This window comes from Rhodnius prolixus, unplaced genomic scaffold (assembly GCF_049639745.1).
Source record: "Rhodnius prolixus isolate KJV_2025 unplaced genomic scaffold, Rpr scaffold_7, whole genome shotgun sequence".
Taxonomy (NCBI): Eukaryota; Metazoa; Arthropoda; class Insecta; order Hemiptera; family Reduviidae; genus Rhodnius; species Rhodnius prolixus.
In genome coordinates this window covers 20,391,024-20,418,756 of record NW_027411582.1, presented here as the reverse complement: position 1 = coordinate 20,418,756, position 27,733 = coordinate 20,391,024, and the positions used below count along the sequence as shown (strand labels likewise).

General features: G+C 30.7%; 1 protein-coding gene across 6 annotated transcripts; it reads left to right on the top strand.

Annotated features, from left to right (window-relative positions):
- Positions 1-1,206: 1,206 nt before the first annotated feature.
- gprs (speckle type BTB/POZ protein) lies at positions 1,207-27,230 on the top strand. 6 transcript variants are annotated; one of them, XM_074114403.1, is made up of 10 exons: positions 1,207-1,661; positions 1,959-2,039; positions 3,969-4,248; positions 6,886-7,021; positions 9,676-9,714; positions 12,464-12,581; positions 15,681-15,838; positions 16,105-16,236; positions 18,964-19,146; positions 24,146-27,230. In XM_074114403.1, the coding sequence occupies exons 3-10, from the start codon at positions 4,058-4,060 to the stop codon at positions 24,323-24,325; spliced, it is 1,137 nt and encodes a 378-aa protein (XP_073970504.1). In that variant the 5' UTR covers positions 1,207-1,661; positions 1,959-2,039; positions 3,969-4,057; the 3' UTR covers positions 24,326-27,230. The 6 variants fall into 6 exon arrangements, with proteins under 6 accessions (XP_073970504.1, XP_073970506.1, XP_073970503.1 ...); XM_074114405.1 differs by lacking the exon at positions 1,207-1,661 and adding an exon at positions 22,561-22,609 and having other exon boundaries at positions 1,748-2,039; positions 24,146-24,325; XM_074114402.1 differs by lacking the exon at positions 1,207-1,661 and having other exon boundaries at positions 1,748-2,039.
- The last annotated feature ends 503 nt before the right edge of the window (positions 27,231-27,733 follow it).

The following is a 27,733-nucleotide window of genomic DNA, read 5'->3' as shown; positions in this document are numbered from 1 at the left end:
GGAATTCAAAGTGAAACTGACAAAGGTTTTCTCTGAATTCATAACTTCTACTTCAAAAACAAGTTGACATAATGTGTATGATCAAGTCCTGGCATAAAAATAGAATATTAGAATCAGAAAATAAGGGATTAAGATAGTCTAGTTTTCCTTTTTTTTTCTAAACCTCAAAAACCAAAAATACCCGAGGAAAACTATTATCCAACTCAGGCATTGAAATGAAATGTTAGAAAAAAATACTAAGTAATTTCCATTAAAACTAGCAAAAGTTTTATACTTTTCCCCTTAATTTTGAACTACTGCTTCCAAAACTAGTAGACCAAAAGTGTAGTATCTAGACTCTGATATAAAATAGAAAGTAAATGATTAAAATAAGGAATTCCGTATAAAACTAGCAAAGGCTTTGTGCTGTAACATTCTATATTAATTTCAGTTGCTAATAACAGCCGTCCTGGATTTTTGTACCTAGCTCCAGCATTAAAATAGAGTGTAGCATGAAAAAAAATAAGGAATTAGGAATTACCTGTAAAATTAGCAATGATATATTTTTTCTCTTCTTTCTAAACTTCTGATTCTAAAACAAGCAGACAAAGGGTGATGTATCTAGCTCCGGCATTAAAATGGAATGTAAGATGTACAAAATAAGGAATTTGCTTTAAAACTAGCAAAGTTTGTATTTTTTTCCCTTCATTGTTAATTTCTGCTGCTAATAACAGCCGTCCTGGATTTTTATATCAGCCCAAGCATTAAAACGGAATGTAAGATGAAAAAAAATAAGGAAATTTGTGTAAAACCAGCAATGATTTCCTATTTTTATGAACTTCTATTTGCAAAAAAGAAAATTGAAGTTTCGAAGGTTTTTACTTTTCCCAAAATTTTAGTCCTTCACATCTCGCTTCGTGATAATCAGATTACTCAATAATTTTGCTGAATTGTAGTCTATTTGTATCTGTTTGTATGAGTCAAGTTTGAACTGTTTTGATAAATTAGTTTAGGAGATAAAGAGAGTTAAATTTTCGTAAGTTTTTACTTTTCTCAAACTTAGTTTCAATATTTATCGCTTGCCTAATAGCAGTATGATGACTTCATTTTGCTTTGCTTGATACTCTGTTCTTATTTGCTAAATCTGAAATAATATGAATGGAGAAGATCAGCCATACTGAATCCAAATATATTCTAGCAAACTCAATGACCTAGGCAGTGATAATTCTAGTTTACACTAATTAGGTTATCATGGTTTGTTGGCGTGCGAAGTACAAAGTAGTGAGACAGTCGACGCTGGAGCAAGGCAAGGCGATGGTTTTTTTCTTTAGACCAATCTTCCAGATAGGCGAAGATCTGATCTACGTGAAACAGTCTGCGACATGCTTCGATCGAAGTAATTATTAATTCCGCAAATCTATGGGGAATTATCAGCTTAGGAGGCGGCTGAAGAAAATAGGTCTCGAACGAGGAGGCACGAGCAAATACTAGATGGGATATAGAAAACTCAAATACACCTCCAAACTAACTGCGACGCTAGTATCTAAGGAAAAATCAAGAATCTGGGAAATTACCGGGTGATGCAAGAGCTGGAACCTTCTCAAATCCTGGGACTTTTCTAAAATCTGGGATTGGAGGTGTATGTAGAAACTCAGAAACACTTAGCCCATATATTATCTAAGGTACAAGCTACCATTTATTTAAACCAGTAATATTAATGAGTTCACGTTTTGTAAGGCCAGATTACATTCTGAGCATGCCCTAACATGGATCAATAACAAGTGAGACCAGCATTTCAACAATGTTGAATCTTCACTTATCCCTTAAAACATCTATAAAATACGCGTTTTTTTTAATTCATTTTATCTGATTTGTTAAGTAACTTATTTAATGAATAAATTGAATTCACTTGACCAGTTATAAATATTTAGAATCTCTTAATTAGATATATAGATTTCAATTTGTAATATGTTACGCAGTTTTTCTGCCAAAAGATGATCTGAATCAACAGGCTACAGCTGTGTGTATATTGTTGCAGAGTTAAGAATTTTCAACAACAGGTAGGTCAATTTAGTTACTAATAATTATTTACATCAAATTTTAAACAATCATTGGTTACCTTTATAAGAAAATTAATTTTTAACCACTGAATAAAATTAATTGTATTAAATTATTAATATTGGAGCCTGAATTAATCTCTAATTTTTTACAAATCGTATATTAAAAAATATATATTTTAGGTGTTTCATGTCTTTTAAAGCTATAAGATTATTAATTTTTACTTATTTATCTAATTAAAACTCAGTAACAGACAACCCATTTATTTGAGACTTTGATAAAAATACTTCGCAATCTAGAATTTAGGTTACCCTATGCTATTTCTTTACAAGTATTAATTATTAATAAAGATGTTTGTAATTATGTTTTCATAATTATGATTATAAAGACAAACCATTCTTGTATAATGTAATATTCAATATGAGTCAAATTTTGGAGGAAATAATTAACAAGAATGTATAATCTTTTTTTTTTTTTTTTTGGAATCACATGTTGAATATTGGTGTTGAGATTTTTTTTAATTGTATTCTGCTTGGATATTCGGATGAATAATAAGTTATAATGACTGAATCCAAAATCTAATCAGAGTCTGTAATCAGAATCCAAGTTATCCGAATGCCGTCAATATTTTTGGGAGAGCTTTTCGTGATTTTCTTAATGAGTTGTTAAAAAAATAAATAAAACAAAATTCTGAAAAGAATTACTCTAAATGAAAATAGTGATAAATTAACTAGGATATAGAGTGATTTATTGTAATTTATGATTTATGCAATTATGAAACACTACACTGTTTTCTTAAACAGTTATTCAAAACTTAGCTGACAATTTTTACGACGACAAATTTGACACTGCGATTATGCCACTCAAAAAGTGAACCAACAGTCCAAATGTAGGAACTTGTCCTTTTTATTATTTTGCTAATATTCTAGAAAGGACCTTGACCTAGAAAAGCTGCTACAATTCTTTATTTGTTCCATTTGCCACATCCCACTCTGCTAACTAGAATTTAGTTTGGACTTTTTTAGATTTCTCTGATAAATCTCAATTCTAAAATTTGCTTTTCTAGACAGGATAAAATATAATTTGATGTGTTACATAATTAAAAAACTTTTCTTTATTACATTCTAGATATCTGATATAATTTTTACCTAAATTTGGAATTTACAACTTATTTAATATACCAACACAATGTTGATGATCCATAATGTTGGATAAGATCAATGATTTAATCCCTAAAAGCATGCTGGATTTCTTTCATTCAGACCGGTTACGGATTTTCATCTATCTTTAAAGATCACTGTGAATTGTTCTATTTAATAAATAATATAGGGTATTCAGCAATTAATTTTGAACTTTAATACTAGAAGACGGTATATATTAGAATGATTGGCTGACTCTCACAATCCTAATACGTTCATATCGGTTTCAGTAGCGAAATTTTATATCCGCACATTGTTGGCAAATGTTAGTTTAAACGTCTAAGAAGTAGTCGCGCTTCTAAGTAATAATGTTTCTTTAGTTGTTTGCGAATCCCATGTTAGTCGTTTGTCTATTTAATGTCTCAATATTTGACAGTGTCAGCGCAAAGAGGTGGTAGTCTGTTTTAGATAAACTGGAAGACAATTAATACTTTTAAGGGTAAAATTTATAATCTGGCATTTATGAACTTTTAACTTTATTTTCCACTTATCAAACTAGTTTTTTCAGAGAGTTTAAGTATTGTTTGAAAGGTACAAGAGTTTTTATTGGATTTGAAAGTGAGGAGAGAATAATACTGCTTTTAAATTTTAACCTTTATCAGTTGCAATATAACCTTATACAGAAATAATTACTGGAAAAGAAGTTAGGAGAAATGATTGCTCTATTTAATGACAATTATTTATTGGTAAAGTGTATCGATTATAAACTATATCCTCTTCTTTTTTTTACAGAATATTATAATGAAATAATTTTTTTAAGAAAAACAGAAAAAAAAGCAAACAAAATAGACAAGATAACGGTAACCGACAGTAGTCCAGATATGCCGGAGGTAATGGCTGCTGTGGAACTGTTAGACGAGCCTGACTTGTCTACGTTCGAAAATAAGACAGGTCTAGCTGAGGATATGAAATTTCTGGCTAGTATGCCAGAATTATGCGATGTTACATTCTTAGTTGGCGATACAAGAGAACCAGTTTGTGCAGTAAAAGCTGTACTTGCAGCTAGGAGCAGGTATGTGTAATTAGTTAAAAATGTAAATTTGTTTTTTTAATATTTAGATTGTGTGTTTACGTTTGTTCGTGCTATTAAGAAGGCGCCACTTTAGCCAAGCGTATAGAGGCGTCCCGCGAAGCTAAGAAGTATTATGGGTACTGGGTTCGATTTCCATTCTAGGCCTTGGGTTTTATTTAATAGTTATTATGAGAAATTTCTAGTAAAGTCAGGGGTGTCCTGTTAATTATATTTTTACCAGAACGCTTAGGAGGTGTATATATACTTGAATTTTTTAAAAATATTTTTTACACCAAAAAGGAAAGGAAGCAAAAATCATTGCAAACCCTACTTTATGTACGTTTATTACAATAATAAGAACATTTTATAAAAATAGTTAACAAACTACAAAATACGTATAGTACTCATAAAAAATTGCATAAATATTTATGATAATACATTATAAATAATAATTTTTATAAAATATACTACATAGGATTATGTTCAGGATATTTTTGTTGAACTTTCTTTATTTTGTTGTCATCTGCTGAACCTCAACCAAATTTTTACACAATCATCTGGATTAAATAATTGTTGCGGTGGACCATTCATTTTTATATATAGGAGATTTGCTAGATTTTTAATTAATATTCTACTTCTTCGTTCACTTAAAATAATATTCGTATTACTAAATCCTCGCTCGTACTCTGCCGAACTGTAAGGAATAGTATTTATATAGCGAATTAAAATTTGTAAATCTTCAGGAATTTCTGTGCCTCCATTATCAATAAACGCATTGATACATCGCGTCGTTGATGTTATTAAATTAAATCTGGCGCATAACGACTCGATTTCATTTTCTCCATAGTCAGTTTCAATATCCGTTGGCCATTCCGTTGGATCTAATACTCAAAATTCATTTATTAAATTATTTTCTGTCATCATGCAATGCAATAATAACCATATACAAGACTTACATTTACTTAAATTGGAGAATTCAGAGCTGGATATGACCTCCAAGCGACCAGATGTAGAAAATTGTATTCACGTAATTTTTTTTAATTATTTTTTTTCCAATACATCAATTTTCGTTAGAATAGAAATCATCTTTAGTTCCTATACGACGTTCCGGAGCGTTCCGGCTCGAAGACACCACCGAGTAAAGTAGTTTGCAAATCTCTTCCATGCACGAATAATAGCTAATTTGTTCGTTGGAATAAAAGACCTCCTGGACAAATAGAGATGAGTTTAAATTATAAAAATATAATTTCGATTTTACAAAGAATTAATTTATAAAGTTCTCGTTTTGTAATTGAGGAGGAAAAATTAGTGGGATGAAACTCATGCAATTTTCCATTAATACAATTAGTAAAATTCTAAGCTTTAATATTTTATTAAAACAAAACGTAGCCGACTCAGGGTGCGTTCCACTTGGCGACCACAACGACCACGACCGCGATTTTGCCCGTTCCACTTGCTTGTGGGCGTTGCGATCGAAAACCCAAGTGGAACGGACTGTGGGCGTTTTAACCGTTCATGTAAACATTACATATGGCGGCTTCGAAAATAAGTTAGAAGCTTGAAGAGGTTATTTATTAATTTAAACCCCATTTATAAGCAGTTATAATAGACTTTATTAATTATTGGTAAAGTTGACTTATATTAAAAGAATATATATAATTCAATTTTTTATATTGCATTTTAGTGGAGTATTTATAAAATTTACGTTTAAATAAAATTAAAGTGTCTTTTGTGGCAACAGTTGGATATTTATTAATAATGCTTTAGAAAGTTCTTTATCTAGTTCCGATTAGAGTGGAATGTAATTTTACAAAATCGCAATGATAAAAAGCGAAAACTTAGGCCACGTATTATTAGCTATCAGAGTAATTGATCTTTATTCAAATGAAGAATTTAAAAGTTATTTCAGGTAAATGATTTTGTGTTATTCAGTGATTTAGTATGTAAAGGGATAAGTAATTATTTATTTATTTATTTTTTGTAGACTTTCGAGAAACACATTCTATTATTTACATGAAATAATACTTTCATTTACATGAGATAATTTTTTCGGTCGCCACATTTTGTTTTAAAAATTGCGCCAACTCTGAACGCCCACTTCGACCCAGCTTTTAAGGTGGGGCGTTGTGGTCGTTGTGTGGGCGAAAATAATGACGTCATTAGTGACGTTTTCGCCACGACCACAACGACCGCGGTCGCCAAGTGGAACGCCTGAAAGTATGTTTTGGTCGTTGTGGTCGCCAAGTGGAACGCACCCTCAGACTTATGAACAGATCACATGATGGTAGGTCGTAAGCACGTCTCTAACTTCTCTCTCCCTTTAACAGAACGGCCTTCAAACTTAGACCAAACTCTCAGACTCCTCAATCTTCCTAAAAGAATTAAAAAATATATAGTATATATTTTTAATCAAAATAATAAATAATAGATACCAAGTTTAAAGAAGCTCAGTACAACCCTTTTCGATAAAAATAATTCTGTAAAATCAAATTGGCAGTGTTTCTTGTGTTCATAGATATTATATAAATAAGGGAATAGTAAATTGTTTGGAACATTTAATGACAAGTTGTCGCGGAGTAATCAGAATCCTTAAAAATTCCAATAAAACTGTCTTTGAAACATTTTTTTTAATTTCAGAGTGTTTCACAAGATGCTGTATCAAGCACCGAGCCCTCAACGCAAGAAAGAGGCCCCCCCAAAGGAAAATAAATTGCGACTGTTTCTCAAAAGAAGTTCAGAACCACTACTTAATCTTCAAAATGCAGCTGCGCAAGTAATATTCTTTCTTTTTATATTCCTACTGAAAGATCTAGGCCCTCATTAATTGCATAAAAAACCTTAAATGAGTTGGATCACTTTCTGTATTGGCCAATTTTACGTTGTAGTTCACTTTTTTTTGGATAAATCTGTCACCTCCACCCAACCTAAATACATTTTCCTTCTTAGAAAAGATCATCAACATCCTGTATTTCCAATTATTACGCTAAAGATTTCATTGTAAAAGATGTATTACTTTCGATTGAGTCAAATATTTACCATTGACAAAGATTCCTTGTACTCTGCCCTGCCAAAAGATAATTTCTTCCGAGATTCTTTTCTTCATCTTAAAAAAAAAAAAGTTCCATAAAATAATAATATTAAAAATGGTTTATTAAATTTATTAACCAATAAAGAAGTTGAGTCAAGAATGGTTTAATATACTCTGAAGTTGAAAGATACGAGGGTCGTTTGAAAAGTCCGTGCAAAAATAAAAACTACTTAATTTTTTGGGGTAAACCTTTTTTATTTTTCAACATAGTCTCCTTTTAGGCTTATACACTTCGTCCAACGCTGCTCTAGTTTGTTCATCCCTTCCGAATAATAGGATTTGTCTAAGTCTGAAAAATAGCCATTCGTTTCTGCAATCACCTCCTCGTTTGAATAAAATCTTTTTTCCGCCAGCCATTTCTTCATATTGGGGAACAAATAGTAGTCCGAGGGAGCCAAGTCCTGCTTCCCTCGTCCACAGTGACAAAACGACGCTTAAAGTCCTGCGGATTCTTCTGGAACAGCTGCAAACCGTCCTTGCAACACTTCACACGATTTCGTTTTTGGTCAAGCGTGAGCAATCGCGGCACCCATCTTGCGGATAGCTTTGTCATGTCCAAATGTTGATGCAAAATATTATGTACCAGTTCATTCGAGATGCCCACAGCACTAGCAATCTTACGCACCTTCACTCTTCTGTCATCCATCACACCATATCATGGATTTTATCAATGATTTCTGGAGTAGTAACCTCAACAGGGCGTCCAGAACGTTCAGCGTCACTTGTGGCCCATATGGCTACTCCGAAAATTTTGAAACCACTTATAAACTGTTCTAATCGAAGGTGCAGAGTCACCATAATGTTTATCAAGCTTCTCTTTAGTCTCCTGAGGCGTTTTGCCTTTCATAAAGTAGTGTTTAATCAACACACGAAATTCTTTTTCGTCCATTTTTTGAAAATCACTCGGACTTCCTCGATTCAAACGAATGCCAAACACAAAGAAATAGACCGATCTGGCTGAAACTTGGTGTGTGTTCTTCCAAGAGATGCTACTAACTAAACATAACCTCGATACGCGCCAGTAGTGCTATCTCTCTGACTTTGCACGGACTTTTCAAACGACCCTCGTAATACATTAGTATTCTGTCTAAACTATTAGTAATCCTTGAATCATTTAAAATATAAAAAACCACATTTACGTATTTTGCTTACACTAAAATAAAGTGCTAAATGAAACTCTTTAAACGAAATTTAAGTGTATAAATATAATAAGTTTTAATAAAATCTTATAACAAAATAAGGATTAAAATGTTTTAATTTTTTCAACCTGTTTCATTCAACGTTTTTTTGTGCAAACTATCCTTTCAATCAACTTCAAAATCTTGTTCACGAAATTATACTTTTTTTAAAAAATAGTGATTCTTTTTTTATTAAGACGTAACTTTTTGCAAAAAGAAAACAATCTTCTTTATAAAATTAATCTTTATTATTGTTAGAATATAGTTTCTGCAACAAATCAAACACTTTTTTTAACTGTATTTAGCACCTTTTTTTAAAAAATCAGATTAAACCTTTTTTGATGTCAAATCTTTTTTAGTATACTTTGATCCAATCTAATTAACTAGGCAATATTAATGTTTTATATAAAGAAAGGTTTAATTCTTTTGTAAATAAAAAAAACCCTAATGTCAGTATTAAAACACTTACTATTGTTTATAATTACGAGTATGTGAGGTGTTGAATTAGTAAGTGATTCAGTATTTTCCTAATAGCTAGTGTTTTTTTTTGTTTTGCCCTTTCGTATCAAATATCACTCCACACTAGATTTAGATGTTCACAATAGTTTATAGTTAACACAATGTGAGGTGCACAATTATATCGGTGTCACATTTATTTTAAAATTTGACATACCACTGAGCTGTTATTTCTTAGTAAGCGTTCACTCTCAAGATTTATTTCTGAAAGACTGATTGAATGACATGAAAGAAGACTATAACTGTCCTGTTCTTTGGCGAATGTAATACTACCTCTTCGATGGTGAAGAGCTAAGCGTTAGATAAATAAAATGTCAAGTTCGGAGCAGCTTCTCCTCTTTTCATTACGGATTGACCAATATACTGTACGATATTACCGGGCAGAACTAATTGTACTTTTACAAATTATTTGACCGCGAAGTATTACAATATCCTTTATATTGTAAGTCCCTTTTTTCATACAATTTTTTGAAAATAGGATTTTTGAAAACGTTTAATGCAATTAATCAGAATTAAGAATTTTTTTAACACCTCTAACAGTAAATAAAATAAATAGCTTAATTTTTTTTTTTTGTGATGAAATAACCAATAACCATTAGGTAAAAGGGAAATTTAGTATGTATTAGTTATGTTTGGTGTTCACAGCGTTCTGGGTACACCCAACAGTTAGCTTCCATACAAGAGGTAATAAATGTTTATTTAAGCACAATATTTTCTGCATATATTATTTATAAATATAAACCACGACTTTTTTTGTTTTGTTTCTATTCCTTAGAATCATAAATTTATTCATATAATAATTTAAAACTCCTTTTACTACTAATAGTTTAAATACCATAAACGAAGCGAATGTGCTTTTAAATGAATTTTCATATTTCTAGTTAGCTTTTTGTTGTATAAGGCATGACATTTATAAATACTATTTTATTAATTAAAATACTATTTTCTTTTAACGATTACATGAAAAGTTTAAACAAATATGTTCAAGATCAATTTACCTTGGATACAACAATTCTTTAAGATAGAGGACAAATTTGCAAAGAAGGTCAGAGTCTCATTTCGTTGCTAATCGCAAATTTGCTAACATTTTCGTTATTTAACAAATTTGTCTGGAAGCAAAGTTTAAAACTTCAAAGGAATCTACAATCCCTCGGGTTATTTTGTTGTGCTTGGATTAGAATCTTGAAAAATAGAACTGCAATTTAAATATTCCGAATTCTTTTAAGAATTTATAGTTCAATCCACATTTACAAAAAAATTACATATAAAATTGCTCGTGCTTAGTATATTTGGTGACGAGATTGCAAAGTTTTTTTTTTCAGAAATCAAACAAACAAGAACATTGTTGATACCTGTTTTAATGTGGTGTCTGATTTTGAAACTTCCAATCTTTGATAGCCTCAAAAGTTATGTTTACCGGATTCCCGATTTCAAAAATCTGAAATAACGTAAGCCAGAAAATATAAAATGTTTACTTCATCTAAAAATGAAGACTATGAAGTATGATTATATTAGTGGTTTTTTTTCTTAGTTTGATCTCTTTCGAAATAGTAGTTGAATGAAATTCCCTTATATTATTATAATTTATTTACTTTGATTATAAGAAATGCACATTAAATTATTCTTTGATGTATGTACGATATGTTTGCGACGAACCAATTAATAATCGAATTTGTATCCAAGGGTAAATAAAAGTTAGTAAAAAATTTAAATTTGTACATATAACTTGGAAAGCATTATATGGATATTGGTCACCATTTTATTTTTTAACTTTTATAATCTAAATATTACTTCTACAATCACAAAATTCTTATATTTCTCTCTACGCATTTTGAGGGTACTTTTCTCTTCCATTTTTAAAACTTACATTTAACACTATTTCTCTCTTTTTTTGAAAAATCTAAATCATACTAGTAGTAAATACTTGCATGGTCGTTAATTTTTTTTTTTGTATTACATTTTGGTTTTAATATATCGTTATTTTAATTATTTATAAGTAGAACTACATCTGATAAATGGCACCATTTTTCAAGTTAGTTATGGCACAAAGAAATTTTAAAGTACCTTAGCCTATCTTTTTAAATAGCTTTGGACTAATAAAAAACAACTCGAGTTACTGACAATATTGTTAAATAATTTAATTTTCTTCTAATTAATTATGTTTTTATCTATGATCTTATTAAAGCCTTATAGATCTTTTTAGGAAATGGAAATGCATTTTTTAGTGTTTAATGCGTAAGACATCATTTTGTAAAAAAAGAAAAAAATTCATGACCATTAATTTAAAAATGCCACTAACACTATAGAATTTTTGTTTAAATTTAGTAAAAATTAAGTATTCTCTCCCTGGTTCTAGAATACTTTATACAACTAGACAGTGTAACAATGATTTTACTATGTTAAATTCCCTAATAGTTCATAACAGTTTAAGTATTTCTAGACTAACTTGTATGACTCCAGCAACACTAGTCATTTTTAGAGTCTTAAGAATCATTTTGTTTCTAATTCTAAAAATATAAATGTATTTTTTTTAGAAGAGTGAAATCTTTAAGATGAAGGAATACAAACCGTCACAGAACATATTTCAAGGGTTACCACGACTTGACGAAATATAAATGAGCAACTTTAAAATGCAATTCTTAAGGATTAGGTGTCCTAGTAGGGGAGTGTAACTTACGAGTTTTCCAGTTTTAGGCTCCATTTATAGGATAAATGTAGGATATAAAAAACAAGTCAGGGATCAAAGACTTATTGGCAGTACTCTCGCTTCATACTACGATTTTACGGTAGAACTGTAAAATGCAAAGCATGTCCTTCGAGAAGTCATAATAATTTTTTTTGTTTTGGAGAAATGCTATATACAGTTGACTTTGACTTAAGATAGTCATTCAATTATTTGAAAAAAAAGTCTTTGATACTCAATAGAAGCTTCTGTTTCATTTTATGTATTCTAATGCTCTAAAATATGTATTCTTTTTGAATGTGAGAACATTTACAATAAGATTTTTAAATGTCTTTAATTCTCTACTTTTTTCAATCGGAATCTTTAAAGTTTGAACGTTGTTTTACTTAACTTTTTCTGCGATTCTCTTGTTGTATTTTTAAAATATCATTCTTTTCTTTGAAATGAAAGCAGAGTGTTGAATGTTGAGAAAGAATCTGCTGAATAATCTCTGCTCACCTCATATTTTTTAGGTCAATACTGACAAATATGTAATCGTAATTTGCCTTTTTTGACATTACTTTAAAATCCATTTTTTTTATTTATTTTGTGTCACAAATGATAGCATTATTTCTAAGTTACTTAAAAGGAAATATAGGATTAAAAATTACTTCAGAAATTCCAATTCAAGTGGCAAAAATGATCTATTTAACCTATTAAAAAAACTGCATGAATATATTCATATCAATTGATAAGAAACCTATTTTACAGCCATCATCGAATCAACATCACACCCTGATAATTGAAGAATTTGAACCTGATGTGTTTCGCCAGTTAATTGAATATATACATACTGGTTGTGTGACGTTACAACCTAGAACTTTACTAGGTAAGAATAACTTATTAAACATTCACTACAATTTGGCAAAATGAAGATTCTTTTAAATGTATTCGAAGTGATTGTACTTCAGCTTTTTTTGGGGGTTTTAGCGAGATAACATGGTATTAATTGTTCAGGATTCATGTAATGAAATTTATAATAGATAATGTTTAGTATAGTTGGGACACTCTTTCCTTACTTTTCAATCACAAGTTGGTATAAACCACTAACAAGAAAGAGTTTTTGGTTTTGTTTTCTCTCCATGTGGTCCTTGTAAGAGAAACTTCTTAAATGACTTGGTGTGTCTACAGCTATCCAACTCTAATAACACAAAATTACTCTTAAACTTCCGTACTTTTACACTATACGAGGGGGTACCCAAAAAAAAAACCGGAATTATTTTTTAAAAGCTATTTATTTACAAATTTTTTACAGAACAACCTTATCCCCTTCAAAATACTCTCCATTACAACTAATTCATTTGTCCCACCGGTGCTTCCACTGTTCGAAACATTTTTTGTAGTCATCTTTAGAAATGGCTGACAGCTCCTTCTTCGTTTTTTTCTTGACCTCTTCAATGTTGTCAAATCGGTGACCTTTCATGCCCTTTTTCATGCGTGGAAATAAGAAAAAGTCGCACGGAGCCAGGTCAGGCGAGTAAGGTGCGTGGGGCAGCGGAACCATGCCATTTTTAGCCAAAAACTGTGTAACAGAGATGGCTGTGTGTGCAGGTGCATTGTCGTGGTGGAAGAACCAGTCTCCTGTTTGCCACAAATCGGGTCTTTTTTGGCGAACACTATTGCGCAATCTTTTCAAAACTTCCAAATACAAGGTTTGATTGACGGTCTGACCTGGGGGGGACAAACTCTGAATGGACTACGCCTTTGGCATCAAAAAAGCAAATCAGCATTGTTTTGATGTTTGACTTGACTTGACGACATTTTTTTGGTCGGGGTGAAGATGACGTCTTCCATTGGCTCGACTGTTGCTTTGTTTCTGGGTCATAACCATAGCACCATGACTCATCACCAGTAATGACCTTTGACAGAAAGTCTGGATCAGTTTCAAGCAGTTGTTTCAAAGCACGACATGTTTCAACTCGATGTTCTTTTTGATTGTCAGTCAGAACTCGAGGAACAAACTTGGCAGCAACCCTTTTCATCCCCAAATCTTCCGTTAAAATTCGCTGAACCGAGCTCCAAGATAACCCACTACTCTCTGACAGTTGATCAATTGTCTGTCGACGGTCTGTGAACACCAGCTCTCGAATTTTTTCAACATTTTCGTTTGATGGACGTCCAGAACGAGGTTTGTCATCAATCGACATGTCGCCATTTTTAAACCGAGTAAACCACTCGTATACTTGAGTTTTTCCCATAGCGTCATCTTTGTAAGCTGTTTTCAACATTAAAACACTTTCAGCAGCATTTTTGCCGAGTAGAAAACAAAATTTCAGAGCTGCACGTTGTTCACTTAAACTTGCCATCATAAAAAACGAAAAAAGAACAAAACAGCGCTGGTAAAAACAATCACTGCTGATGAACAGAACGAGCCAGGCAGACAACACAGGCAGAACTGAACTGGCAAGGAATTGCGCTATACACGTCTAGCGGCAGAAATGCGTACTACATAAGCTCCATGCGCGGCAACGCAATTCCGGTTATTTTTGGGTACCCCCTCGTACTCTTGAAAAGATTGAAATAATGTCAGTGGCCATCAATATAACCACTAAACTTAGCAGATCCCAGATTCTAGATATTTGTGAACCATGAAGTTGTCAAACTACGAGAATAGCTATGATATTATTTTGATGGTTCTTTGTTCTTGCCCTGGTTCCTTGTAATGTCTCAATATCATAGTATTTCCTTGCATATTGAGCGAGAAAATTATGGGCCTGAGTCAAATCTATGGGTTTAAATATAAAATACTGAAAATTGAAAACAGTGCTTCACTTTTAAGTGAAATATTTAGAGCAAATTAATTTTCATTAGTCCTCCTTTATCTTGTAATCTTATCACAATTTGCATCAAATTTAGCTTCCAAATTAACATTTTTTTTTTTTTTTGGCTTTTTTTGGCATTGGCTTCCGCCATACAGCCAGCATCGTCTAGGTGCTTATCACTAGAATATCACTTACTCTCCGTTCTTACCTACAAATACATTCGCTTCACACATTCATCATTCTACTATATACAACTATTTACATACAAACTTACAACTAATGGATGGATCAGTACTCTATATTCCTGCCATCCTTACAGCTTAACCTAAATTAAAATCACGTAATCCTTCTCTAATCATTTTCTTCCATTCATTCTAATCGGCTTTCACTTTTAAATACATTCATATTTCATTGCTAGCTCTGCTACAGATTTAAGCACATAGATGTTGGTGAAGAATATTATGCCTTCGCAGCGAAATGGTGCAACTAAATACCCTGTATAAGTCGTCAAACATTCGTTTCCTTTCTACTACATAATGTGGACATATCATTATTATATGTTTGCTATCCTCCTTCTCATTGCAATCTTGTGAAGTAGATACGATCCGCACACAGCGTGGTTCGCTCTCAGCCTGCTTATTGTCGTAACAACACATTTATTAGTGTCAGTTCCCTCATAAACCATGGTTGTCTAGGTAACTGATCTACACATAGTTTTATAGAATCTCCCTTTATTACCATTACTGTAAATCTCTCTGCCATTTTTGTAGTGCTGCTTTTACAATTATACACTTGATATCGGTGTGTGGTAATTTATAATTAGCCATTTCCCCCACTATTGGTGGCTTTCTTTGCAAGTTTATCAACAATTTCATTTTCTTTTGTACCACAATGACGCCTTACCCACAAAAAATTAATGCAGACCCCTCTTCTCTTTAAAAATTAACACAATTTTTTACTTTATTTATTCTTGATCCATTATTTAAATTAAGTAATCAATAAGTCCATATTCACTTTAGTAGAAACGAAGTGCTTTGAGTTCAATTTATCGTACTTCCAACAGGAGATTGAAAATTGATGGTTACAGTCAACACAAAAGTTGTATAAGTATTTTTATTCTTGGCAAACTAAAGATATTTCTTATTAAAAATCTTTCGTTTTCATAGGTGTCATGAATGCAGCCGATTATTATGGATTAGACGAACTTCGTAGAGCTTGTGCTGGTTTTGTTCAATGTTGCATTAATGTAGATACTGTTTGTGCACTTCTAGCATCTGCTGAACGGTATATTCAGTATAAATGCACAAAATCACTTGTACAGAAGGTTAGTTATTGTCATGTATTAAGAAACGTAAGTATGGAAGACTTAAAGTAGATTTTAACTTACCTTATCTTCCCTTAAAATAATACAAGTCCATCACAAATACACAACGAAAAAGAACACTCGAAAAAAATAGTAATAATTGTGTCTTTTTCTATAACCTTCTGAAACCTTCAAAATATTATTCGTGAAAACTTAGTTTCAAAATTTGTTCTGATTACAAGCTTGAAAAAAAAAAAATTGTTTTTGTTTTTTCTTTTATTCCTTAGGTTTTGGAATTCGTAGACGAACATGGTAACGAAGTGTTGAATTTAGGTTCTTTCACTCTTTTGCCACAACATGTTGTTCGACTTATTTTAGCTAGAGAAGAACTACGCGCTGATGAATTTACAAAATTTCAGGTGACTACCATAACTTTCAATGAATCCAACTCACATTAAAAGTTACTTAGACTAAGTAAGCTCATTTTTTGTTTACACTAAAAGATGAATAACAACAAAAAATGTACTAAATTTTCGAAAAGAAATTTAAAAGCACTAGGGGTGCGTTCCACTTGGCGACCACAACGACCAAAACATACTTTCTGGCGTTCCACTTGGCGACCGCGGTCGTTGTGGTCGTGGCGAAAACGTCACTAATGACGTCACTATTTTCGCCCACACAACGACCACAACGCCCCACCTTAAAAGCTGGGTCGAAGTGGGCATTCAGAGTTGGCGCAATTTTTAAAACAAAATATGGCGACCGAAAAAATTATCTCATGTAAATGAAAGTATTATTTCATGTAAATAATAGAATGTGTTTCTCGAAAGTCTACAAAAAATAAATAAATAAATAATTACTTATCCCTTTACATACTAAATCACTGAATAACAAAATCATTTACCTGAAATAACTTTTAAATTCTTCATTTGAATAAAGATCAATTACTCTGATAGCTAATAATACGTGGCCTAAGTTTTCGCTTTTTATCATTGCGATTTTGTAAAATTACATTCCACTCTTCATCGGAACTAGATAAAGAACTTTCTAAAGCATTATTAATAAATATCCAACTGTTGCCACAAAAGACATTTTAATTTTATTTAAACGTAAATTTTATAAATACTCCACTAAAATGTAATATAAAAAATTGAATTATATATATTCTTTTAATATAAGTCAACTTTACCAATAATTAATAAAGTTTATTATAACTGCTTATAAATGGGGTTTAAATTAATAAATAACCTCTTCAAGCTTCTAACTTATTTACGAAGCCGCCATATGTAATGTTTACATGAACGGTTAAAACGCCCACAGTCCGTTCCACTTGGGTTTTCGATCGCAACGCCCACAAGCAAGTGGAACGGGCAAAATCGCGGTCGTGGTCGTGGTCGTTGTGGTCGCCAAGTGGAACGCACCCTAGATGTACAATATTAGAAGCATCAATATAGGTAATAAAAATTGCCAAATTTAACCCCTTGGAAAGAAGTGACCCTTCTGAAATTTCATGAAAATTCTAAAATTAAAAAACTAAAATCTTTTATGACAAATTTTCTTTTTAATGAATTCATTAATTTTATACATACCTTAGTTTGGTCTCTGTTATTTAAACTTCAACACTTTTAATTTGGAGCCTGCGTATTAAATCCGTAAAAACTCTTTTAGTATAAATTAGTTTTTCAACTCAAAAAAATAAATAAAATTGTTCATTTCAAAAATTCTATAACAAAAAGTGTTTTTGATTCTAAATAAATATACTTATTTACTTAATTTTGCGTCTTCAGTTTTTCAAACTGCTGCAGAACTAGAGCATCATCCCACTTACCTCTTGCCACCAATCGCCTTTTTGTTTACGTCATCCAATGCTGTTTCCTTAATAACCTTCTCAACTTAGTTGTATCCATTACTTAGATCTGGTAAACACGTAGTCCTCGCTACTGGTGAAAAATTTTTGGTAAATGTAAAGAATAGCGCCCGGAGGTGTGGCCTAATTCGAAGTGATTCTAATTCGCTGTTACCATATAACCCGCCAAATTCAAATGTAAATATAAAAATATTTCTTTATTTTATATTTACATTTAAATTTGGCGGGTTATATGGTAACAGCGAATTAGAATCACTTCGAATTATTAATTCAAGATTATTAAACATTTTTCGTGGGGGGCTGTGCCCCCCCCACCCCTTTTTGTGGGGGCTTTGCCCCCACTCCCCCTGATCTATTTTTTTATTTTTATGGGGGGCTTCGCCCCCCACACCCCCTCACTGCCCCACTAATCCACACGCAACTCTAATTTGTAATTCAGACACATGAAAAACAAAAGAAAAGAAGCCTACCTTATTCAATGCAATCCCTATCCTTCTGTTTCTACACTTTATTCACTCCCTTAAATAATGCTCTCATTTGATCGCCCATGGAAGAATGACTCCTTTTCATACTTATCTCACTTCCACACTTCGGACCTACATATCTATTACTAATTAAACCAACACTTATTCAAAATGATAAAACTTTCATCCCTTTATCCTCCCTCAGACTACATTCATGCTTTAAATTAAAGAAAAACTGTAAATTCAAAACGCTCATCTTTTATGAAGTTTCAAAAAAAAGGAACCTAAAGTTACACACTGGCACTAGCGGGAACTGATAATACGTTGAAAAAGAAGCAGTTACTATGCAGTAAGTGTACTGCGCATGCGCGCTCAACATAAATAGCTAAGAAATTCAAAAAAATTATATACAGCACATTAGCGGGAAGTTGAGAAATTTAAAAAGAATATATTGAACATTGGCGGGAAGTAGTTTAAAAAGTCAACGGTAAGTGTGCTGTACTGCGCATGCACCAAAAATAAACAGGCCACACCTCCGGGCGCTATTCTTTACATTAGCCAAATTTTTTATTTCCTAATAATAAAGGTGGTCGTTCATATCGTGCAATTTCACCTGGTCATCTGCAAAGAATAATGTCTATATCTGGCAATTCCATCTTTCTAAATTACCTTTAATTCTTAATTATTTAGTTAAAAAAAAATTGATATCTTTAGATGAAAAGAATGTTTTGAAATAAACGGGAGTATTGTAACCTTTTAAAATTGTGAATTTAGGTTATAATTAAAAGAAAAAAGAAAAAAAAACTTTGTTTTAGGCGGCATTAATGTGGAGTAAAAAATATTGTGATTCCAATCAAAATATTGTTTTAAAAGATGTTATTGCAAACTTTTTGGAATATATCCAGTTTCATAAGATACCAGCCAACGTATTAATGAGAGAAGTTCATCCACTTGGTATTGTGCCGTATAGCATCATCATGAATGCGCTGGCCTATCAGGTCTGTATCATATATTGTCTATATAAAAACCAAATTTTCCGAATTTCAAATATTAAATGACAAGAATTTAAACTAGAAACAAGCAAACTTTTTTGTGACAGATGTAGTTCTTCATAAATGTTTTTATATTGGTCCCTGTAATCCAAACCTATGTATTTTTAATTTAATATAAATTAGTTTTCGCTTGTAAACAATCAATGCTATTTTTTTTTTAATTGAACCATCTTTTAGACCAACTAATGCTATGCTTTGAATAAAAATGTTCATATAATGATATAGTATGGATATGTCAGTGCTTAAAACAAGTGTATATTTCGAATCCAGTTTATTTTGAAGCAATCGTGAGAAATATTTTAAAATATATAATGAGGTTTTAACAATTATTAAAGGTTATTACAGTTTCTCATGTAAAGAAACTGTTGTCTTTCAATGAACTTCGAGAAAGCTAATGGCGTTAGTTGTAGCTTTAGTTAAACTTTAAGGGCAATTAAAGTACTTTAAAACCATCAAGTACTTCAATTATGTTTTGGTATTATGGAAGTCCAAGCGCTGTCTTGCCTGGAACAAAACTTGTTTGCAACTGTGCTAATGTTGGGCTATTTTGAGTAAAGATCTATATAGTTTGTTATATTAAAGGTCGAAAAGTTCAACGTCACGAATTCGTGTTTGTACTAATTACATTAATATAGTAAAAAAAAGAACTCTAGAATCGTTTAAAAGCAATTCTTTATTTATCTCCTTAACAAAAACTTACAGTTTAAAATGTTAAGTATAAGGGTTGATTAAACGCCAAAATGCACACAAATCAGCAGGTAACCAACATTTCATTCATACTTCATTGATATTATTTAAGTAATTTTACTGCATTAACTTTTTATTAAATTTTTTAGAATTTATTAGATGTCGCAGACCCTTATGCTGGCCACTTCATTTATTATATTTTTTTGTTATAATTATGATAAATCACTTTTATAACATATGTACATGCATGTTAAAGTAGAAAAAGACAAAGTTAGAGTAGGGTACTGTCTTGAATTCGTCTTACCGAAATATTCGTGAGCACAAATAACACACAGTTATAACAAGTAGATTATTCAACAACAATTATTGATTTCTCTATTGTAATTTAATTTAGTCCCCCTAATTTTACTTGTAGTAAAATACTGGAATAATTAGCTGTTCTAAAAATATGAATGAAATGTCCAGCATAAGGGTCTGCGACATCTAATAAATTCTAAAAAATTTAATAAAAAGTTAATGCAGTAAAATTAGTTAAATAATATCAATGAAGTATGAATGAAATGTTGGTTACCTGCTGATTTGTGTGCATTTTTGCGTTTAATCAACCCTTATACTTAACATTTTAAACTAAGTTTTTGTTAAGGAGATTTTTGTTCCTTTTGGATAGATTTATTTATAGTTTTATAGAGGGTTGCAAACAATAACATATTTACACAGCATAAACATTTATGAATACATCCTCCCTCTCTTGGCTCTGCGAGTTAGCCTTTAGATCCTGAAACATAAGTAACTCCGACGGACCCCTCATCCTTTCTCACATGGGCTTGGGACCGGCTTGGCGGACTTAGTCCGTCAGTTAGTTTAGTCACATATAAAAAATATAACTACAACGCATATATAATATAATAAAGTAAGAGCAGACCATCGCTTTACCCCGTTATGCAGGGGAGCCCTAACCCTTTCATCCTCCCAAATTTTATCAATTCGAGCTAAGATTTACAGAGTTATCAGTAATAATAATATTGGAGGGGGCCTTACTTACATTGGGCGAACTCCCCTCCCAAATATGCACAGCGTCGAGACCTTTAAAATGCAAATCTACATAAAATTTTGAATAATATGGCACTTCATTCATGAAAATCGGTTCACGCGTTGATAATTTGAAACGATTGCTATACTTCCCCTTAACAAGTGTAAGAGCAGACCGTCGCTTTATTGTTACAAAGGGGAGCCTTAACCCTAATATCCTACCAAATTTTATCAAAATCAGGCCAAGATTTACAGAGTAATTAGTAATAATAATTTTAGAAGGGGCCTTACATAAAGGGGGCTAACTCCTCTCTCATTCGATGTACAGCGTCGAGACCCCCAAAAGGCACACATAAAATTCCGAATTGAATGACACCTCATTCATGAAAATCGGTTCGCGCGTTTAGGCGCTACGCAGTTTACAAAAAAGGTAACAACAAGAACAACAATTTTTGAAAATGTTGTTTTTGCGCAATTTTCACATTGCTTTTCTCGAAAACTAATAAATCTATGTTATTACGAAAAAATTACAGTTATAAAGGAGGATTTGCACTATATTTTAAAGAAAATTTGGGAATTTTATCTTTTATAGAAAAAGAAAAAAAAAATGCCAAAGTTGGGTGTTTTTCAGCGTTACGCTTTTTCGTGCAGTTTTTGACGATCAACCCATATATTCTTTATATTTATTTTCACTAATTGTTGTTTTATATTATGAAGATAAATATGTGACGATTTTTACTTAGCATAAATTATATTTACGTTCTAAAAAAACTCTTCTCCAGTAACGGGTTACAAAGATGGTGAGATGTTCAAGCAAAAATAGGATTTGGAATGAAAGCCATGACCAATTCTGTTATTTATCGTACTTTTGCTAAAGCAAAAAAAAAAAAAAGTCTAATAAATTATTTTAAAAAGTTCACGGTACATCTTTTATCAAAAAGTGGCACACCGGTTGCTGGTATTTTTTTTACGAGATGATGTACCATTAAATAATGATGTCAGACGAAGAAGCCAATTCTTTAGAATTTTTATTTCATATTTGGGAACTTTAAAAACGAGCAATTAAAAACTAAATTTCAATAATTTGGGACAAATTAATGTGATGGTAGTTTAGGAAAATAAAAAAGAACTTACCGTTACTTAGCTTTCTTATAAAGTAGTTGAATTAGAAATAAACATGTCTTCTACCGAAACCTATTGAAACAGTCTATAACCTCCAAAGCATTTGTCACAAAGTAAGTTTTATTTTTATAAAAACCCTCTGTTTTTAAGTGTGCTTTTTTTTTTCTTTTACACACTTTCTCCATTGGGGAAACTAATGAATGCTTCTCCATAATTTTTTGTTTAATTACAGATAAATGTTTGCTAATACTCAAGTATTTGTTTAACAGAAAAAAAAATTAGATAAAATAAATAAGAGCAAATCTTTATCTGTGATACATCTATTTTTATTTGCAGCATTTTAAAACAAGTTACAAAGCACAACTGATATGTTTTACTTACTATAGTCAATCTTCGCAAAAATAAAGAGCACGATTCACATAACTTTGTAAATTTTTTATAATCATTATTATTAGAACCAGTGGCTTATTTTGTGTATATACCGAAAATAAATTTGATAGTTTTATTTTTTAATTTTATTAGAACAAGGCTACTGCAATGTTATTGCGGAGAAAGAGTAGAGAAAAACAACGTAAGTACACTCCTTGGTGTTACCTAGAAAAAAACACCATTTCAAATAGATAAAACATCCATTTTATTGATGTTCTATTTGTTTATTAAATATAATCTTTTCATCTTTTTCCCCTATATCCCCCCCCCAAAAAAAAGTCGCAAACCGCAATCTTATTTGAACGCTACTCTTGAGTTATAAAACTTTTGCAGCAAAGTACAAAATATTATTAATATATAAAACGAAAAAAGAGTTGATAACAACACTCAAAAATTTCCCTCCCTCAGCATTATAACAAAATTTAAAAATGAAACCTCTTTCAATAGTTTCGATGTTGTGTTTTTTGTGTACTTTAAGTAAAACTCTATTTTAAGCGCTAGGAAAAATTTCATAACAGAAATGATTGAAAATAAAGGTTATAATTTTATTTATACCTACTGTTTACATTTAGATTACTGATACCATGATGAACTCTATTTCTTCTCATTTAAAATAATTGTTCTTGAATTAATTTTATTTTCAAAAAAAAAAAAAAAATCATGAACATTTAAATAATTTAACTTTTCAGAATTCCCTGACCCCAATTTCAGAACTAAAGATTACCCAACATGCCCTCAAAAAATTGTACCAATTGGAGGATTGAAACTTGCGTTGAAATTTTTGCAACTTAATTTTCTATTGAAAAAACAACAAATTGGTTAGATATTTTTGGTGACCAAAAAACAGTATTTCGAGAGAATTAATTTAGAATAATAGATAATTCTTTGTAGGACAATTGTATTTAACAATTTTGATGAGATATTTCGCACACCACTATAAGATGGTATAGATTAACGATTAAAGACAAAATAAATGTAAATAAATGCCCAAAATTTATAACCTCAACCTTACAGAACCTTCTTTATGGTTTCTTTTACTTTATTGTTTCACAAAGCTGCCAGACTTTATTGTTACCAAGAAATAAAGCCGCTGTTCATAAAGATATGTTTACATTTTCTTTAAATATACCGCAAAGATTTGTAAACTGCTATCATTAATGAGATTTTCTGTGAAAATGAATGTACGCATTGAGACGCTACAAATGAACCGTTAAAATTTCTCCTAAGAGGCAAATCCTAAGATGTTTGGAAACATCATTGGCAAGATGTTTTTTGAATATTCCTTTTTTTTACTTTTAAATAAAAGGCTTAAATCACTAACTTGAATTCAATAGCCTGTAATACCCAAAATTCAGAATACGCCACTAAATCAAAAAGCAAAAGAAATATAAAGGCTTATGAGTAAGCATTTTTTCAAAAATGCATGTTTATTTTGTTTTTACATTTACTTTTGACAAAAACAAAAAAATTATGTGAATCGATTTGCTCAAAAAAAAAAAAAATAAGTGTGCATGAGTAGTGGGGGTGTGGAGCGCCCCACAAAAATACAGCGGACTATAGAGGGCTAACACACGGCCTCGCCCTCCCTGAAGGTCCCTGAGGACGAGGATGTTCCCCTATAGGAGGAACAGGAGCTGAGATGAGAGGAGAAGCTGTTCATCAGCGGCGGGTGTTATAGGCCGATCCGACGAGTGTAGACCCTGGTAAATTGTCACCGTCACGTCTTCGTCGTAGCGGCCATTCAGCTGGCAGGTCCATGTCCGTACAGAGTAGTGGCGATCCAACTGGTTCTAATACAACATTGTCATCATCAAATAGCAGTGATCCAGTATCGTCGGACAGGCATGAATCTACTTAAGGTATGTATAGGGGAATTTAAAAGAAAGGTAAACCAAATACATGTGTTTTTAACATTGAAAACGTGGATGTTTACCTTTGGTGTGAATTGAAGATTAAAGTAAGACCACTGCTGAAAATAATTTTGCAATAATATTTATTTTATGAATACCATTTGCAACATAATGCTGAATGTAAACATTAAAACAACTTCTTGTGAAAACTAACAATTAATTAATTAATTAATTGATTTAATATAATCTCATTCAAATCACTTTAGTTTAAATAAAGTACATAATATGTATTTTATTAAATGGTAAATACTCAAATGAATTCACAAGCACAATTTGAATTAATCCCACTTTAAAGTATTTTGTTTTTATTTTTTTAAATAAAGTTTAAAGTAATGGGAGCTTGCAGAGATTTGTATTATTTTTGTTTATGTGCATATAATGATATTATATAAGATGCTCGCAAAATGCCCTTCTCAATTTGATCCCTATCCTTGTACTTTATCTTGATTATGATTTCTATATTATTTAAATATAAATATTAGATAAAATAATTAGTTCGCCAAAGTTAAACATTCATTTTATTTAATTGATTATTTTTATTTTTATAACAAAATCATAATCAGAACATAAACAAAACATAAAGTTAGTTAGTAAAATCAACAATGTTTTGGTCAATTAATTAATTACTCCATTTATCAAATATAATTATTTACCAAATAAATTAATTGTGACTATTAAAAATTATAATCGTGAAATAATACATGTAAAACTGCTCGAATATTCGTGTATAAATTCTTACATCTTTTCTAACTTGAACATTTCGAAAGTAAATTGACTTAAAAAAACGAACAATCAATTTCGGTACAACATTCTATTTTAAGACATTTATAAGTACATTAACTTTCGAGCCTAATTAGTTTTCAATAAGATTATAAAAGCTGTTCTATCAAAAGAAGATGAAGAAAACAGAATTAATGTATTTTTAAAAATTAAATTAGTTTAAACTATGTTATAAGGTATACATAAATGTATATGTGAAAACAAAATAAATAACTTATCATATAAGTACTAAATATAAATGCAACAAAACACCACAGATAAAAGAGTGAGTTTATAAATTAGAAAATAAGAAAGCAAAATATTTGTTTTGTTAAACAAGACAAGAAAAGAAAATTGTGATGTATACTTTTTTGATGTATAATTTATAAATGTTATCTCTTAAAATTGTTGTTAAATGTGTTATCTCCCAAAAAACAAAACAAAAATGTTTAAATTTAATTTTAATTGTTAAATGTTTAATTTTTTTATTTGGTTAAATTATTTTTGTACTTATTCTTTCTTTAGATTAATTTAAAATTTATAAAATTAAAGTACAATCCAGTTTATCCAGTTTAAAGTTTATCTTGATTATGATTTCTATATTATTTAAATATTTTATCTAAATAAAAGGATAAATTAGTTCGCCAAAGTTAAACATTCATTTTATTTAATTGATTATTTTTATTTTTGTAACAAAATCATAATCAGAACATAAACAAAACATAAAGTTAGTTAGTAAAATCAACAATGTTTTGGTCAATTAATTAATTACTCCATTTATCAAATATATTTATTTACCAAATAAATTAATTGTGACTTAATTAAATCTTTATATTTTTCATAATATGGTTTTTTCTTTTGTAATGTTCATATATATATATATATATTTTAGAAGGTATTTGTATGCGAAAATCTGTCAATGCAACTTCTAGCTTACTAGGCAGCAGCATTCTGTGAACCCTTTGATCATAACCTAAATCAGCACTTGCCGATAAGCAGACCTGCAATCACCAAAATAGCTTTTGTTGGAACGGTTCAGCATTATAATGTTATCTAAATAATAATGCCGAGACATTAAGCTTCTGGAAAATATAAACAAATATTGTTAGCTCGGGAAATTTAGTAATTGTATTGTATATTTACTATACTTTGAGACACAGGTGAAGTGAAAGGAATTATCAAGCAGTAATTTTAGGCAGAAGGCATTGCGACCATTGCAAGCCAGCAAGAAAAGGTCCTGTTACAAGGTTGAGATTGGTATTAAAAGACCTTGAAAGATTTGAAAATACAGTTCATAGGAGATATTAGGTAAGTTGGCCAACAAAACGGTATAGGCAGGAATACTATAGTACAGCCTTCCACAAAGACCAAATTTTATTATTTTATTTTTTTTTTAAGTTTTTGGCTTAAAATTTCTCAAAATCCAGGAATTTTGGTTTTAATTGGAAATAAAGAGAAGAAAATAGCATATATTAAAATAACTTTGAAAGAGTAAAAAAATATAAAATTAACAATTTGGCAACCCTAAATGACTCCATTTTGTCTTCCTTTGTGATTATTCGTTAATAATAACTAATGTTTTAAAAATAATGCCATGCTTTAGGCTCAGGAATTTCCAAAATTTGGTGAAAAATCAACCAACAATGAAAGGCTCATTTTGTATATGCTCTCGAATTAGAAGACTTGGTTTTCTTTATATCCATCAACTTTATTGTAAATAATAAAAAACAAGTTTAAAAACAAAAAGTTAGGTTTTGTGTATATAAATATAATATCTTCAATTATTTTTTGTACCCATTTTTGACAAAGTTATGTGTCAAAAAAATATATTAAAAATAAGAAAACTAAAATCTGTTGTTCATTTGTTTTAATTAACTGAAAGATTATTGTCAAAAAACCTGGTAAAAGTAGTAAAAAAATCTAACCATAGATGGTGATTATTATTGATTTGTAAACATTATTGTTGTTATTTAATTCTGAGCAAATAGTTAGTATTGAATAAAACAAGAATAACAAATACAATAAAAGAAATAAATAAAGGGTTATGAATTTCTTTGCTTATCAACTTTTATTAAATCATTATTAAGAAATTAACGTACTGTATTTAATATTAACCCATATGTTTACAATTCTAGACCTCACTACCGACTACTTGTTATGCATTATTATTAACAGTTCTTATCATAGCTACTCCAGAAGTAACCTTGTCTGAGTACATCTTAATAGATGAAGTAACCACGGGTTAAACAACTATTTTTTAGACGGAAGAAAGAATAATGCTAATTTCAGTAATTATTACTATTAAATAATGACTGAAATTGGCATTATTCATTATTCCTCTGGAATAATGAATCAGTCACTGGATTAATGCTCGATTACGACTATTTAAATGTATATAAGGCTTTAATAGGTTCTCTAATATTATACCAACCTAAAGTAGTCTAAAAGTTGACATATAAAGATATTTTAGTTTTACATTTGCAAACTTCATATCTTTAGATATTTACATTTCCATAACATAGGTACATAGATGGTACATAATCCCATTTCAATTGCAATTATGCAAGTTTTGTTCAACTCAAGTAATTTAGTAAACA